We start from the raw sequence: 17,615 nt of genomic DNA, 5'->3' as shown, positions 1-17,615 counted from the left end.
CTGCTCACAATTAAAGCTTCCCAACAGGCTCTGTTTGAATGCTGCTGAAATCTACAACAATAACCATACGAATCGGAAGATTGATGAGGGGTCTTACTGTTTTTTTTTACCTGGTATCTATGCAATTAGCTGAGGCAGCCCCTATTTGTCCTAATGCACAAAAAATCAATATATATACAAATCAAATTGAGTTCCCTCTCTTACCTACCTAAAATTGGGGTTAATATTTTGCCTTTATAATCTTTGCACCGTCCATGTTTAGTCATCATTCTTGTTTCCAATAGCAACACAATAGCAGTTTTCTATCCAAACTTGCTGTGTGCTGTCTTCAGCGTAGTGCACACAACATTAATTCCCTCAAGAGAGCAGGTATTGACCCAACAACAAAACCTGGATCTGTAAACTACTGTTTGTTAACCTGATTTAAATATGGTGTTTACAGCATAGCCACATGTTGATATTTTTTTTGTCTGGTAAACACGGAGAATTGTTGTTTGCTTCCATGTTATAATCCAAAATATAATTTAACTCAAAAATCAAATCATACTAGATAGACTATTTAACTTTCATCTATTGATCAAGACAAACAGTTAGATATATACATAAAAAATATAAAAGTGGGAACCAAGTGCAGGTACAATACCATCCAAATATTTTCTTGCAAAAGATGATTGCTGGAAAGAATGACTAATTTACTCATGTCTTTGTAGCTTGTAGTTATCTGTCAAACTGCACAGTATCACATATATTCCACCTCTCGTTCATTGCAAATAATTAATCAAACTCTTAACAACACAGCTCTCAATATTATGTACTTTTTTTCATAGGCAACAGCAAACTACAGTATAAATACACTATTAAACGTGTCAAAATAACCTCGCCAACAATGTCAATCAAAGCATTTATCTTATAATAAAATTGTTGAAGCGTGAAAGTAGCACAACATCATCAACCATTTCCTAAATTGAGTATCTAGTATGGATGCAAGGGGAAAAAATTGGCTGAGCACTTTTGAGTGTTGTCTGGAGACTTAATAATTACAGTGGACTTGGTCGCTAATATTATACACTCATGAAGCTCAGCAAGCATTTTTGTTCAAGGAAAATGGGATAAAAAGGGACATGGTCCTGAAACCACAAAGACAAACTTTATACAGTTTTAATTTTACACCTCAGAGGGATAAATCTTCCTTCTATTTTTTATCTTCTAAAACAGGGGTCGGGAACCTTTTTGAAAGAGAGAGCCATAAACAATTCTTATTTTCAAATGTTATTCCTTCAGAGTCATACTCACAATTAAAAAGTCAAAATACATGAAAATGTGCACATTTTTTAGCCATTTTACCACTTTTAAAGTACAAAAAGTCCAAATTATTTTGACAACAATATGCTGTTGCTTATCAATGAATATCAATGAGTTCAATGAGTATCAATGAGAGAATAGATGCAGAAGACTCATGAAAAAAAAAATCAATGCCACAGTGCGGATGTGACGTTCCTATTGGTGTGTTCGGGACTCGGCTCTCTCACCACCGGTTTCCATATTTTAGCTCAGAGCCATATGTACCCATCAAAAGAGCCACATGTGGCTCCCGAGCCATAGGTTCCCTACCCCAGTTCTAAAAGATGTATTTAGGCATGTGTATGAATCAAAAAAAGGGTAAATATGTTTAGCTTTTTCCTCTGATTTATGTTAAGCGCCTTGTGCTGCATTTTATCTTTATCACAAGTCCTAAATAAAGGTGTTTTATTTCTTGATTTATTTATTCAAAGCTCAAAACTCAAAATTGTGGGGAAAAAAACTCCTGATAGACACTACGCTGTATGCGCCCCTCATCTATTAATGTAATGATTTAAAGTCCAAACCCAGAACTGAGCTAGGCAACTCATGTCAAGTACTAGCAGTATTCTTGTAGGCGACGTATCCTGTCTGACCTCCCCTTTCTGACTCTGCGTGTCTGTATGTCACTGTCAGGCTGCATGCGTCCCGGTGATGCTTAGTAATGGCTGGGAGCTGCCTTTCTCCGAAATCATCAACTGGAATACGGCAGCAGTCATCGGTGACGAGAGGCTCCTGCTGCAGGTAAATCACCCGCAAGCAGTGACAGAGAAAAAAACAGCAGCACTCCCACGTCTCAAGTAAACCTCTATACAGTATGACTTGCAAAATGCTGAACACGGGCACTTCTTCTTTAGAATTGATTGCGCTATTGTGGTGTTCTTCAAGGAGTTGTCAACCAAACTCATTTCAAAAAGCGATAGCAAGGCCTAGAAATATCACTCGTCTCACTTTTGTTGCTCCGCAGGGCAAGTAAATAGAATGAGCGAGTAGATGAAATTGCATATATTCATGAGTGGCTGAAAGTAATTATATGCCAATTAAGTGTGAAATTTTAATTAAGTGCGGAAAAATGTTGTTTGACATTGACTTTTTCAACATAAAAGTGGGCTAATCTGAGTTTAAAATGCTGTCCTTTTTTGCACTAGGATTGTGTTTTAAGTTTTGAAATTATTGTATGTTTTAGAACCTGTGGTGCTTTCAAATCTGCACTGTTTGGTCTGTGCTAATCGTAAATAGATTCTGTGCATGTTTTGGGCTGGTGTCAATACAAACCAGCAATCTCTGGTGCATAGCAAACATCGCTAACTTGCCGGAGAGATGGTCTCACTTCATTTCTAAGCGAAGCGTTGTGAGGTTCGCTATATGTGGGAACTGACAGCTCCATGACACACATTTTTGCACGTACCGGGCTTCTGTTAACTTAGGCCTTATGGGAAATGTTGTTTGGTTAGCATTACATTCTGTGGTTATCAGTACGTCGGCTAATATGAGTCAGGGTTCAACGTGTAGCAATAAGTAGACAATCTCATTTGGTATTTGGGAAGATGCCAACAAAATACTATGCTGAAAGTGGCAATACATTTAGCATCTTTAGCACTAGAATGAGGGGGAGAAATATGGACCATGATTTGTGTCAAAAGGATTGAAAGAAAACTTTGCAAGTTCCAACTGAAAAAAAATAAGACTTGAAGCAAAATATTGAAACGCAAACAAACAAAGTCATTTGAAAAGAAGATTTTCACATTTGTTGCGTATACAGAGCTGCCAACCTCTGACGACCCCATTTTGAGGAGTACCCTTGTCCCATTTCCGGAGTTTATCCGGAGTGAATGCGATTCACGCAAAATCGATATGCGCTGAAGTCGCACAAGATGAATCATTTGTCAGAACTTGTAACTCGGATGATTCAAAATGCACTCTTGTCACCAAATTCTTCCGGTTTACAGTGCAATTGAATCAAAATGGCAGAAGCCGTAGCGATGGTGTGAATTTCGAGGCATTTAAATTGGAAATTTGGTACTTTTCTGAAATGGTTGCTTTAAAAAAAATTAAGTGACAATTTTTGGGGATTTCCAAAGTCCCGGAGTTTGCCTTGCATTTTCGGGTAAACTCCTGAAATTCCGGAGTAGTTGGCAGCTCTGCGTACACAATTCCCTTTTTTACAATCTCGCTGCAAAGACTTTTGCTCTCGGTGCCAAACTTTCTCCCTTGCGCCATCTTACTTTTCGCTGGCGAAACACATTTGTCTCTCTGGCTACCTCACTTTTCTCATTTGTGACTCTGTACTGACTTGTTGCTGTTTACTTCACTCAGATTCCCACCACAGTGCGTTCCATCCACCAGGATAAGATCCTGTCACTTAGACAGCAGACACAGTTCCTTTGGGAGGCCTACTTCTCCTCTGTGGAAAAAATTGTGCTGACCACACTGGAGGTAAGGTTCCCACACATCCATTCCCTGGCATCCTCCCTGTTCCTTATCATCATTATCCCTCTCGGGGAACCATAGTGTCAGAGCACATTCGATCAAATCTGGCCATTGTTCCGTCTTAGCTCATCAGCATTGTGGCTTGAGTCAAGCATTGGCCAACATTATCGTTTAAAGACAGCACCTAAATATAAACCACTTGTTCAAAATGCAGCGAGAAAGACCGTGCTGGATTTCTCTCACACTAATGTCCCTTTTCAAAAAAATGTCAATAAAAAATCAATCATTCTGTAGTATGATGAATGGCAAGTGACTCATCATAGAGGTTGCCTTGGATAAGCAATGAAGTACACTTGTCATTGATTCCAGTGGCACTCACAGAGGTGCAGCATTAGTGGTGCTTATCGTGGAAGTGGTTAAAGTACAACATCAGTGTCTCAGTGGCCAGATTTACATACAAGTGGCCTTTTCTCATGGAGACACTATTTTTAAATGAATTTCTTACGTAACAATTCATTCAACAACCTATGAATACACGGTACTCGGACGTTTGGTCGCCGGACTTTTGGTCGCCCAGAAGGTTATTGATAATTACCATTTAAAATTGTGGCTCAAATTCCCTAAATACAAACTGCGAATTATTATTTTGTCATACTTAATGCCCTATTAATTATTAGGCTAAAGAAAAGCTCCACATTTCCTGTACATTTATTGTGTTTTGTTGGAGAACTTGTTAAGACCCTGACTGACGTCCCTTCCTAAGGGGACAACCCATGTACATACACACTCTTATACACTCACATGTCCGCTCAGTGAAACTGCTCAGGGCCATTGTTGGCTTTGATTGATGCGTAGACCGTGTTGTTTTACTTTGTTTGGTCGCCGGACATTTGGGCGACCAAACGGCCGGCGACCAAACGTCCGGCAACCAAAAGTCCGGCGACCAAACGTCCGGTCACGGAATACACTATACTAGATGGTTACAGCAACATTGTACCAATACATTAAATGCAACCTTCACAAACATGCACTCGATTGCTTGGCTTTTATATGCGTGAATTTTTCGTAAGTAGAATAGCATTTTATCCTTTGAAAATTATAAAAGTATACCAATTTTGTATTAAATGTGTGAGATAAACAAAAAAGGAAAAAGAGATGTTTTTTATATTTTTAGACATTAAAAGATTTTTTCCATTGGGATGGAAGGGAAGTTCATGGTGGGGGAGGGAGGGGGCAAGCATTTGACAGCTGAGAAAACATACGCACGTTAGCACACAACTTAAAATCATGTTACGTTTGGTGAATAATAATGGTTCTTTGACAAGTTTTCATAATTTTCCTAAAATGTGCAAGCCATAAGTCGTCAAACTGGGCGATAATCACAACTCAAGTACACTTGAATAATAGAGCCTGCTTCTTCTTTTTACTCGCACTGGGAATAACTTTCGGACACTCACAAAATGGCGTGTTAGAAATATATGTGACGAACGATGGTCAAAGGCATATGGAGGCATCATGGAGACGCAGGAACCTCCTAGCCAAGGGGAAGGCCAGCGGGGTGTTGGGAGATGAAAGACCAACTCTTTCACACCAATTTCAAAATTAAATACTGGATGCTACAAGTGTATTTACGTTTCAGGGATGAATTTTTGAGACAGGGTTTCGTAGCTTGAAATGTTTGTAAGTTGAGGTACCACTCTACATATACATATATATATATATATCGCGCCCAAAACTTCGGAAAATATCGAATCATTTTTCGGTTGGAAAAAACGAAAGTTTGCCACCGAATAGTGGGTATAACCTTAGTCTTCTTGTGATGACGTAATCAAAACCACCACTTGGACCCTGTTCTTTTGAGTCAGATCGATGTTACAACAATTACAAGTCTAGAAGTGGGAGAGAGGAACAGAAAAAGCAGATAAGGCTGTTTTGTTTCAGTCTTGGAGAACAACTCACTCACTCATTCACTCACAAAAGCATATTTGATTGTCATGAAAGTGCAATGGAATGTAACTGTGGGTGAAAGTAAAATTTAAAAAATGTCGATACTTCAAAATGTCTACCATGAATTTAACTGAGTTATGGTTTGACTTTTATTTTTACCTACTTTGTGATTGACAAACTGTTGGACAACTGTGCACTCCTTCAAATAGAATTGTATGCATGTTAACAGTAATGCAGCAAAGATACTCGATCTCTTAAAAATTGTGTAGCAATCAAAACATGACCATCAATTAATCTAATTTGGACCTCAAATGAGGTTGTTAAAATGCTCTTTAGAAGGCATTTTCTTATTCTCAACAAATTATTATACTGTAAGTTCAAATAACAAGATTGTTGCAGTTCAGCAGTGCAGGTTTAAATTATATCAAGTATTTTCAGGCACACGGGTGAGCATTTAAACTTGTTTTAATTCCTTGCATGAGCGATAAAAAGGTGATTCAATAGTATACTGTGTTTTCCAGTTTTTTCAATATACACAAATTGTATTATAGCTTTTAAAGCACAGTAATTCATTGCTATTAAGGATACCCTCAACTGACCTCATATTTTATTTAATAATAACCCAATTCATGGAGTTGGTGACCAGAAAGTCTCTTTCAAATTTGTTTACCAAGACACGGATGAAATCGCGCTTCTCTTCGTGATTTCCAATCTGTTTAGCTTTCTCTTTTAGTATCAAAATACCTCATCACGGATTAAATTTCTTGTTGTAGAGCATTTACACGACGAAGCAGTTCCCTTCGGTGTTGCTTCAAGTGCAGCTTTCCTACACTTGCAGTCTGTCATGGCTACAGTGCAGAGGCGGCATTTGATTGTCTATCGCACCAGCGCAAGTCTATTGTTATCTAGCTTGCTTCGCGGTGAGCTGACATTGGGTCTGGCACACAGGTCAAGTCAAAAGCACATCTCCATATGTCAAGGTCTGTCAGCTCAGATACTCATGGCGCACCACCCAGGCACAACCTTGCCATGTTGTCACTCTGCACTTAAGAGCAAGGTGACTCAGCGGCTGTGTGTGCACGCGTGCACATGGAATTCAGCTCGGCCTTAATCCTGACTGACTGTCCTGTAAAAGCACGAGGTGGGCGAGGTGAGTAGAGTAGGAGCAAGATATAGAGGGGGTGACACATGTAAATGACATCACCGTGGCAGCCGCACAGATAACAACCGGCATCTTTAATTCATCCTCTTGACCCTCCAGACCTCCACACAGAATCCAAAACTTCTTGCACATATTTAAGATGCCCCCGTCCGCCCACCAAGCAAGGCAGCAAACCTGAATGAGATGTTGTTTGGGGTGTTGGGCCACTATTTTTTCATAGAAATTTTATTTAGTCTCAAACCAGAAACAAAAATTATGCATTAAAGCAATAACAATACAATAACAATGGTGAACAGGTTAAAGAGATGCCTCTTCAAATAAATATATATATATATATATACATGGATGTACGTATGTGCGTACGTGCGTGCGTACGTGCGTGCGTGCGTACGTGCGTGCGTACGTGCGTACGTGCGTGCGTGCGTACGTGCGTGCGTGCGTACGTGCGTACGTGCGAACGTAAGTGCGTACGTGCGAACGTACGTGCGAACGTACGTGCGTGCGTACGTGCGTACGTGAGTGTGTACGTGCGTGCGTACGTGCGAGCGTACGTACGTGCGTGCGTGCGTGCGTATGTACGTACGTGCGTGTGTACGTACGTGCGTGTGTGTGTGTGCGTGTGCGTGTGTGTGTGTGTGTGTGTGTGTGTGTGTGTGTGTGTGTGTGTGTGTGTGTGTGTGATTTAATGAAATTCTATGAAGTTCAGGTCTTGCATTATACTTTTTTTACAATTTTATTGCAAATGAATATTGTTGATCAGTACTCATCATAGATATGATTGTCATCTTTTGGGCTGATAAATTACAATAACCTTTCAAAACATCGACACTCATGGCCTTATTCTCATGTTTTCCCATCATAGCAATTATTTTTTATTATCATTCTGTTTGTCTTTGATAAACTCATTTTTAATTCAGTGAATAAACAATACAATACAGTTTGTTGTCTGTGCAGCTTCAAAACTTAATACGATGTCAGTCTTTCCATTGCAGCATTTCGGTAGAATATAGTTATTGCATTTTTTTTTACAACATGGTCCATGTGCGGCAGGTTTCAAACGTAGTGCTGAGTGTGCGTATACACCCTATTTTAATAGCAATGAACCAAACCAATCACTTATCTTCCCAATCTCAAGGTCAATTCAGATGAATGTGATATGCTGTTACCCCTATTAAAGTCTGACTCATTGTGCACTCCCGCGGAACCAGAATTTATCTGTCATGCTCTAATTAGTTGATTGTGGTGAGATTGAGTCGTCCATCATGTCGCGACGAAGGTACTGCTGACGGGGGAGGAGCGGCAGTAGAGCGAGTCAAATTGCCCGTCGTAAGGTGGAACGGCTATGACTTTTTAAGGTAGCACAAAGTGTTTTCAGAGAAAAGGCAATGGCAAGTGCGTTAATCTTTCCGGCAAAAGCAAATCAAACAAAACTTGGGGATGTTAAAAAAAGGCTCGTCCTTTGCGTTTTTTCTGCACCTTCCCACTTTCACTATGAAAAATCTTTATGTTGCTTTGTCAATATTATCAGAGTTGGGCCCCCTCGAGCTATAACAATAACTTTTTTACATTCCAAATAGCTATGAGCTGCTCACCCATCGCTACAAATCACCAAACTCTCCTCTGAGTTACCAAGCCAGCAGCCATCACCTCCCAATTCAATAGCGGCCATAAAGCATGGCCCTTAAACCTGCGCCTGTTTTACTGAAGCAATTTAGCTTGGCTCAAGGGCAACGTAGCCATATCTCTGTTCTCTTCCTGCCTTTTCAGCAGTGGCCGAGGCTGCCAGCAAGGAAAGACAGCTGAGAGAATAGTGGCCATTTTGCTGTCTGACTCTCTGACTGACTGCTCCATTTGGTCTCGGAAAGGATTGAGGCAGGCCAGACTGACTTTCTGCTTAGATGCAACTGATGACTATGTTACTGGAAGTCTTTGGCTCATAGACTACACTACTGTGTGTGTGTACTGTATTTTCCGCACTATAAGGCACACCATAAAGACGTAAATTTTGACAATGCGCCTTATAATCAGATGTGCTTTATGTATGGATCAACATTATTGTTCAGCCTATAAAGACGGTACTCGGACGTTTCATCGAAAGACGTTTGGTCGACCGGACGTTTGGTCGACCGGACGTTTGGTCGACCGGACGTTTGGTCGACCGGACGTTTGGTCGACCGGACGTTTGGTCGACCGGACGTTTGGTCGACCGGACGTTTGGTCGAACGGACGTTTGGTCGAACGGACGTTTGGTCGAACGGACGTTTGGTCGAACGGACGTTTGGTCGAACGGACGTTTGGTCGAACGGACGTTTGGTCGAACGGACGTTTGGTCGAACGGACGTTTGGTCGAACGGACGTTTGGTCGAACGGACGTTTGGTCGAACGGACGTTTGGTCGAACGGACGTTTGGTCGAACGGACGTTTGGTCGAACGGACGTTTGGTCGCCGGGTTGTTACTGTTGAAACCAGCTCTCAAAATTATAAGCATGAGAGAGAGAGAGAGAGAGTTTAATATCTAAATATCTAATATCAAAATATCAACAGTAAACTCTCTGTCATAATTTGACAGCGAGCGAACCCGGCGACTAAACGTCCGTTCTACCAAACGTCCGTTCTACCAAACGTCCGTTCTACCAAACGTCCGTTCTACCAAACGTCCGGTCGACCAAACGTCCAGGGACCAGACGTCCAGGGACCAAACGTCTTTCGATGAAACGTCCGGTCACGATAAAGACAGTCAGATTTCTCATTCTCTGTCTCTAAGCAGCTGAACAGAAAAGTTTGAGTTTTTCGGTAAATTAACTCTCGCAATTAAAGTCAGCTTGGATTGTCTCCACCTAAACTGCTACTCTAATGAGGGTAAGCACTGTGAAAATGATTGGATTGGATCAAATGGTCTGTCAAACTATGGTAACTCCCAACATGTATGACTAAATAGAAAGTGTTCTTCTATTACTTTAAATAATAATGCATAGATTATTATCAGGATAGAGCCCATGGCCATAGGCCATGGTGACTATCATTCTCCAGAACGATATTAATGGTTCACATTGAACGCACCACTGAAGCCCTTCACCTCACACAGTAAATTAAAGATGGACTACCACAGTAGGAAGGCTGTATGTAGTTTTGATGTTTCCCTCGTTGTTTTCATGTGCAGATCATCCATGACCGCGTTTTGGAACACAGGTCCAGGAGCACCCTAATGTGGAACAGTCACCCCGGGGGGCTTTTTGCTCTACCACAGTACTCAAGCTACCTTGGAGACTTCCCTTTCTTCTATGCCACATTGGGTCAGTAAAAACACGAACATGCTTTTTATCATATGTATGCATTAAACTGCAGCAGAACAGTACATAACATATTACATTCATGCATTTGAGTGTTGTTAGAGCAAACATAATATGGTCGGTAAATTTATTCTCCTTAGCCTGTTATCAGGGAAAGATTTGGACTTTGTCTGAGCAGTAGAAATATATTGCCTTGCGTCTCGATCTCCTGCTCCCGTTGAGCGGAGCTAGCGGAGAAATGGGCATTTGACGGATGGTTGTATTTGTCCTGCTGACTCTCTGGCCTTTTCATCATCGCTTTTAAGTCAGCACTTGCTGCCGCGGCTCAGTAGCGCCAAGTTATCGCCGTGTCGCATATATGTGACCTTAGGACCTCTCCACCCCTTACTTTTTTTACTCCATCATCACTCCAAGCACGCACACGTTCACATTCATCAATACACTTCTACTTGACAGTGGCGCTGAACCAAAATAGAACATGCACTATAGCACGGAAAACTTTTTCTCGAGTTTATTTGTCAGGAGGATTTGTATGCGAAAAAAAAGCAAAAATACAAATCCCAGTTCTTAATAGAACTTTAAGGAAAATAACAGGGTGGAAAAAACACAGGCCTGGCGGGTGAGTGGTTAGTACGTCGGCCTCACAGTTCTGGGCTCCTGGGTTCAAATCCAAATTGGTCAATCTGTGTGGGTTTCCTCCGGGTACTCTGGTTTTCTCCCACATTTCAAAGTCATGCATGGTAGGCTGGTTGGACACTCTAAATTGCCACCGAGGTATGAGAGTGACCGTGAATGGTTGTCCCCCGCCTCGTGCCCGAAAGTCACCTGGGACATGCTCCAGCACCCCCTGCAACCCTTGTGAGGATAAAGTGGTTCAGAAAATGAATGAATGAAAAAAACACAGTACTGATGTGATTTCTGTTTTGCAGAAAATATTTTACTGTAATTACAAAACAGTCAAACACAACAATTAGAACAACTGCCAAGTCAATGTTTGTCTAATGTAATGTAATGAATGCTGCTAGGTTCAGACACTAATTACTGCTTAACATGCTAATACAAATAATCTATACATATTTTTTGGGTGTAAATTTGGGCCCTAGTTTAAAAAAAAAATCGATTTTTCTAACTAGGAGTCGCATTTTTAAGGTCAAAAAGTGCAACTTTAGGCTCATTTTGTCAGTACATGCGACACTTTTAGACAAAAATTACTTTGTTTATTTAAAGCACTTAAGATTCCAAGTGGAGAGGCTTTGTCGCCCAAGCAGGTGGGACCGGCTCCTCTGCTTGTAACCATTAACTTGAACTCAACAATTACTCCTAAACTATATTGAAAAATTACGCATCTGTTGCTATTTAATAAAACTGCCGGAAAAGCAGAACTAGTTTGGGTATTACAAGGCCTCATAAGGCTGAATCAAACCGGCTGGCCATGATGCAGTAATCATTTCACTGGCTAGATGTGCTGATTCTGTAATGTGCTGGGATAAAAGCCAGAAAATCAAGCACTAAATACCGAATACGGCGTCCAAGTATGAGAACAGGCTGCACTTCTGTCATCCTCCTCCAATTTTGTCCACTGAACATCAGTGTATTGATGACTCCTTTCCACTTTGTCCCCAACTGATGAATCATATCTCAGCTCAGGACATGAATACTCCATCCAAATAGCTATACACTAATGGCTAACAGTTGGTCCACCATGTTTTATGGATTTGACTAACCTCATCAGTAACTGTTCGTGTCTGTCATGTTATTTATGTTTCAGGTATTAAACCACACCCAAAGTTCACAGCTGTTATCCACGCCGTCTCAAATCTGGTGTCCCAGTCCCAACCCATCCTCAAGCTGTTGATGGCAGTTTCCAAGTCTCAGTACTGTGCACAGGTGAAATATATTTTGATATGTACGTATCTGTGTTAACTCTGGTGGATTGAAACCGAACAGCGCTTTGTAGCAGTGCTGCATCAGTCACCATGGCAGCCAAGCTCCCTTCAGCACCGTATCGTGTATCGATTCCCCTGCTCGCTTCTTACCAGCATGGGAAATGAAATGGAATTGCCTCCCCAATGGCTGCTTTTGCGTGTGTGCTAACCAACTTGTGTGTGTGTTTATGTGCTCTGGAAGTTTCATGAACAAAGTGACTTGCTATTGGAAGTGTTTCAGTGAGTACGTGGAAGTGCTAGATTATTCATCGCAAGGGCAGCTGCAGTGTCTAGTGTTTTTTACAATTGTGTTTCTATAAATGCGGTGTTTCGAAAACGGTAACATCCAGTGTTTAAACCACAGTATTTATCTTTAAAAATGGGAACCACCCATGCTTCAATCCAATATAGTAAAAGTACCGTATTTTCACGACTATAAGGCACACATAAAAGTCTTAAATTTTCTCCAAAATAGACAGGGTGCCTTATAATCCAGTGCGCTTTATATATGGACCAATACTAAAATTGTTATCACGATAAAATAAAATAAATCAGTCTAAGGTACACCATCTCACAACTACGGCAAGCAGCCCCCGACTCTACCATTTTCCCGTAGAAAAAGTACTGTGCAGTGACTGCTGGGATATGTAGTTCTTTTGTCAATACACCCAATGAATTGTGGCCTGTATACATCGACATCAGCACAGCTTGACGAAGGGTGGCAAGCAACGGAGGGCTAGTTACGCTAGCTACTATTTGCGAATGGATTGTGGCCTGGTGATCGGCATCAACACAGCCTTGCGAAGCATGGAACACAGCCCTGGAATAGTTACGCTACCTACTAGCTAGCTACTATTTGCGAATGGATTGTGGCCTGGTGATCGGCATCAACACAGCCTTGCGAAGCATGAAACACAGCCCCGGAATAGTTACGCTACCTACTAGCTAGCTACTATTTGCGAATGGATTGTGGCCACCTGGAGGAACGTATAAAACTCAGCGTTTTCGATGACTAATTTGGACAATTGTTCAATTCTGACACAAAAAATGAGGACTTTGATGGATTTGTGGGTGATGATGACGTGAGTAAGTTGTAAAATGGCTAAATAAAGTACAACCGAACTGAGTTTTGCTTCCGTTGCCTTTTTAAAAACGTGTTTGTAGTGTGTGGGTGTAGCGTGCAAGAACTATATATCCCAGCAGTCACTGCGCACCGGAAACGGTAAATAGAGTCTGGGGCTGCTTCCGGTAGCCAGCGCTATTGCGGTTCGATATTCATATATAATATATATGCGTCTAAAAAACGGTGCGTCCTTTGTGTGTTTAAAATACAGAAATAGCACTCGTTACTGACACTGCGGCTAAAAATACGATGCGCCATATAGTCGTGAAAATACGGTATCAGTCTTGCATACGCGCAAAATACTCACTTTAATAATGCTCACAAGTTTTTTTTCACACTGGTGAATATAACAGTAACTAATAAGGTGTTATGTAAAATAATTTATAGACATTGCCACAATTAATGATTTTTAGCACGTCACTCAAAAAAATAAAATCCAAAGCCTTTATAGTCATCATACACAGCTGCGTATAACGAAATTGGTCAATGTTTCGAAGCCTGCACTTCTACTTCCTCCCTGTATTATTGTTATTTACTGTGCGTCAAGAATATTTAAAAAGGAAATAAAAGATATTCATGAGTTTAGCCGATTTATATTTGTGGCCTTTAAAACCTAAAAGTTGTGAGACAGGTAAAACCTGAATCCTTATTCCACAAATGGAAGCTCGAATGTGGGTTGACACATGTTCAAGTCTGCTAACTGACTGACAGATAATAATCATTTGGAGTAGTTAAAAGTAGACTTTAAAAAGGTTAAATTGAGTGTGGTGCCACTGCTATGATCTGTTAAAATGCTAGGACAGATTTACTTTGTTTTTGGACTATAAGTCTCAACTGGAGTATATGTTGCAATAAAATCATACATATGGAAATGCAAGTTAATAATAACAGAACAAAGAACAACAAAGGCTGAATAGGTTTATGATCTATGTTAATGTAACACATTTATGGTCATTCAGCCTAACAACACATAAATAAGCCTACACAACATATTACTCTAGGTAATTTTCACTGCTTCCCTGGTAATATTGGTCGGTGGGTATCGCTTTTCTGAATTTGTAAAATATGTAGTAAAATAAATTTTACTATATTTGTTAGCCCCAATAGAGGATACATCGACGGACCACCCAAACTATGAAAAATGTGAATACATTAACCATACTGACTTTTTGAAGGTAAGGGCGAGATCAAACTTGGTAGACTAAACTGTATAAGGCAGTGGTCCCCAACCTCTGGTCCGTGGACTGGTACCGGTCCACGAGACAACTGGTTTCGTTCCGTCAGAGTAATGAATATTAACGTTTTTAATCTCGCCCTCCTACTTGAAATGAGAAAGGTTGTTATAATAATAATAATACATAATTGCTATTATGCTTGGGACTTTTTTTTTTGACGTTATGGAACGTCGGTATAAGGTTCTCCTACAATATGTCGATGAAGGTTCCACTGCTTTTGTGCAAAAATAGGTTGGTTTTTTTAAACCATAACGTCACATCACAGTACCAATTCTGACACAACATCACTATAACCCCTAAAATAGGTTATTTTGTTTGCCTGAATTTATTCAAGCCTTGCTGTATAAAAGACAGAAATGTACTATAAATTGTCTACCCCAAACAGACTGAGAAGATCAGAGTATAAATACACAAATACAGGGTAAAGACTGGGAATAACACGAAGAGTAAAAAGGAATCTAAATTTAATGGAAAAGAAGAAGAAAAAGCTTATGAGAATACTCTGGCACTTTTTGACACAGTGAACCCCCTGCTGTGTTGAGAAGACAGATTTCTTGCAGCCTTGATACCGATTCGCCAACAGTTTTCTGTTCCCTGCAATCGTTGCTGTGCAGTACACACAAATACACAGACACTTAGTCTTACGTCCACAATCACACTATCAGCACCCTGAGAGAGCCTGTAAGCGAGCAAAGACACCATCTGTCCTCCTAATGGAGCCGAAATAGAACCTTGTAAGATCGTATTTACTTCTCTGGGTGCAAGAAGATAGTTTATAACTGTTATTTTGTAAGACCTCATTTGAACGCAGCCTCATAAAGAATGCATGTTTGGTTTTTATCAATGTGCGCAACACTTACACGATATAGTTTGTGATACCGTATTTTTGGGAAAATAAGTCTCGCCAGTGTGCAAGTCAACTAACCAAAGAATGTGCACTGAAGTTGTGAGGGGGCTTGAATAGGATTGTGTGGGTTTTCTCCAGGTACTCTGGTTTTCCCTCACATCCCCAAAACGTGGTAACTGGATGAATACCCTTAAATTCCATCTAGGTGTGTGTGAGCATGAATGGTTGTCCGTCTTCTTGTGCCCCGCGATTGGTTGGCCACAAATACAGGGTGTCCCCCACCTAGTGCCATTGTTGGCTGAGAGAGGCTCCAGCACCCTCCCATCCCTTGTAAAGATCGTGACCGGACGTTTGGTCGCCGGACGTTTGGTCGCCGGACGTTTGGTCGCCGGACGTTTGGTCGCCGGATGTTTGGTCGCCGGACGTTTGGTCGCCCGGACCCAAACGTCCGAGTACCAAACAAGGTAAAACAATACGGTCTACGCATCAATCAAAGTCAACAATGGCCCTGAGCAGTTTCACTGAGCGGACGTGTGAATGTATGTGTGTATGTACATGAGTTGTCCCCTTAGGAAGGGACGTCAGTCAGGGTCATAACAAGTTCTCCAACCAAACACAATAAAAGTACGGGAAATGTGGAGCTTTTCTTTAGCCTAATAATTAATAGGGCATTAAGTATGACTAAATAATAATTTGCAGTTTGTATTTAGGGAATTTGAGCAACAATTTTAAATGGTAATTATCAATAACCTTCCGGGCGACCAAACGTCCGGCGACCAAACGTCCGAGTACCGTAAAGATAAGCTGTACGAAAAATAATTAAATGTCAAGTAGTTGTCTTGTGAAAAATGGCTATGACTGAATGAGTTAAACGTGTCTTAGCGTGTTAGGTAATTTAATGAGCCGGCATTTACTACATATGTTAATTATATACTATATTGTTGAAGGGGAAAAAATCTCTAGTTGGAGTCACTGTAAACAATAATTTTCCGATGAATGTTGGGGATGGTAGTTTAGTGGGAGCTGGTTTGTGTCCAAATATAACATCCATTTGGAGATAAAAAAAAGAGGCTGCGCTATCAGGGTGTACCAGTGTGTGTTAGTCTGGTGGAGGTCAGGGAGCAATCACTTGGTGCATGTTTCCCATCAAGAGTTAATGAAGTCTTGCTGTCTAACTGGGGGCATCGAAGTGTTAACCTCACCTGAGATTAGTCCAAATGTTAAAAAGGTAAAGTGTGGAAGGTTAAATTAAAGTCTAATAGTGTGATTGCTTGCGGAATCAATTTTACATCCCATTCTGACACCATAATTGGAAGTATTGCATCACTTCAGGTACCCTTTTGCCTCTTTAACATTCAAACAGGCAATATGTTGACATTTTATTTCTACAGGGCAGGAAGATATAGCTTTTTTTCACCAATTGTCGTTGTTTTAAACAGTGCACAATTTTTTTTTTACTCCTAGATTGTTGTTTTGTGGAACTGTGACAAGCCCCTCCCTGCCAAGCATCGCTGGCCTGCCGCATCTGTACCTGTCGTAGTCGTCGAAGGAGAGAACAAGGTAAGCCCACTTTTCTTGTTTTTTTTTAACCCTCAGATGACAATCTGACTCTCTTCGTAGACCGTATTCTTGTGCATTTTTCAACCAATGTGTCTAGGAGTTAATGAGTTTCAATCTGTGCCGGCTAGAGGAGAGTTTGGGTGGTTTTAATTAAAGCACAGTAATCAGCAAAAAGGAGTGCAACAAAATAATATTGCAAACAATGTGGGAACGAATATTGGCCTAATTACAAACATCTGTGTTCAGTTCATTTAGTTGTTTTTATATTTCCTAACCAAAAAAATAAATTACTTGGAGACAGAGACAAAATCTCTACCTTCATGCATTTTTTTTCCAACATCAGCAGCAGTTTAAAACAAATAATCTCAATTGGTATTCTGTTGTTTTAATAGCAGTAAGAATCTTGGGAAATTAGGACTTGTTTTCAATTGTTTTCTTGTTTGAATGTGCAAAAAAAATGTCATTTATGGAGAAGACCATTCTCACTCAGTATACAAGTAGAAGTGGCCAAACTATTCCACAAAAAAGTGGATGTAGAATTTCATTCCAATCCAAAATATACCTTTACAGTGGTACCTCGAGATACGAGCTTAATTCGTTCCGGGACTGAGCTCGTATGTCTATATTCTCGTTACTCAAACGAACGTTTCCCATTGAAATGAACCAAAAACTAATTAATTTGTTCCAACCCTTTGAAAAAACACCAAAAACAGGATATTGGATTGGAAAAAAATGTTTTATTTGTTCTAATTCGCCAT

The 17,615-nt window shown here is 40.5% G+C and overlaps 1 protein-coding gene across 2 annotated transcripts in view; it reads left to right on the top strand.

Annotated features, from left to right (window-relative positions):
• ext1b (exostosin glycosyltransferase 1b) overlaps positions 1–17,615 on the top strand; it is a 100,622-nt gene that overhangs the window by 68,806 nt on the left and 14,201 nt on the right. For both annotated transcript variants that reach the window (XM_077590321.1, XM_077590320.1), the window contains 5 exons: positions 1,975–2,082; positions 3,655–3,774; positions 10,038–10,170; positions 11,936–12,054; positions 16,762–16,857. In XM_077590321.1, the coding sequence (XP_077446447.1) occupies positions 1,975–2,082; positions 3,655–3,774; positions 10,038–10,170; positions 11,936–12,054; positions 16,762–16,857 (576 nt within the window). The remainder of the gene's footprint in view (positions 1–1,974; positions 2,083–3,654; positions 3,775–10,037; positions 10,171–11,935; positions 12,055–16,761; positions 16,858–17,615) is intronic.

Source organism: Stigmatopora argus, chromosome 21, assembly GCF_051989625.1.
Source record: "Stigmatopora argus isolate UIUO_Sarg chromosome 21, RoL_Sarg_1.0, whole genome shotgun sequence".
In the NCBI taxonomy this organism is placed as follows: Eukaryota; Metazoa; Chordata; class Actinopteri; order Syngnathiformes; family Syngnathidae; genus Stigmatopora; species Stigmatopora argus.
Note: the sequence above shows the minus strand (reverse complement) of the source record. Positions and strands in the feature narration are given on the sequence as shown.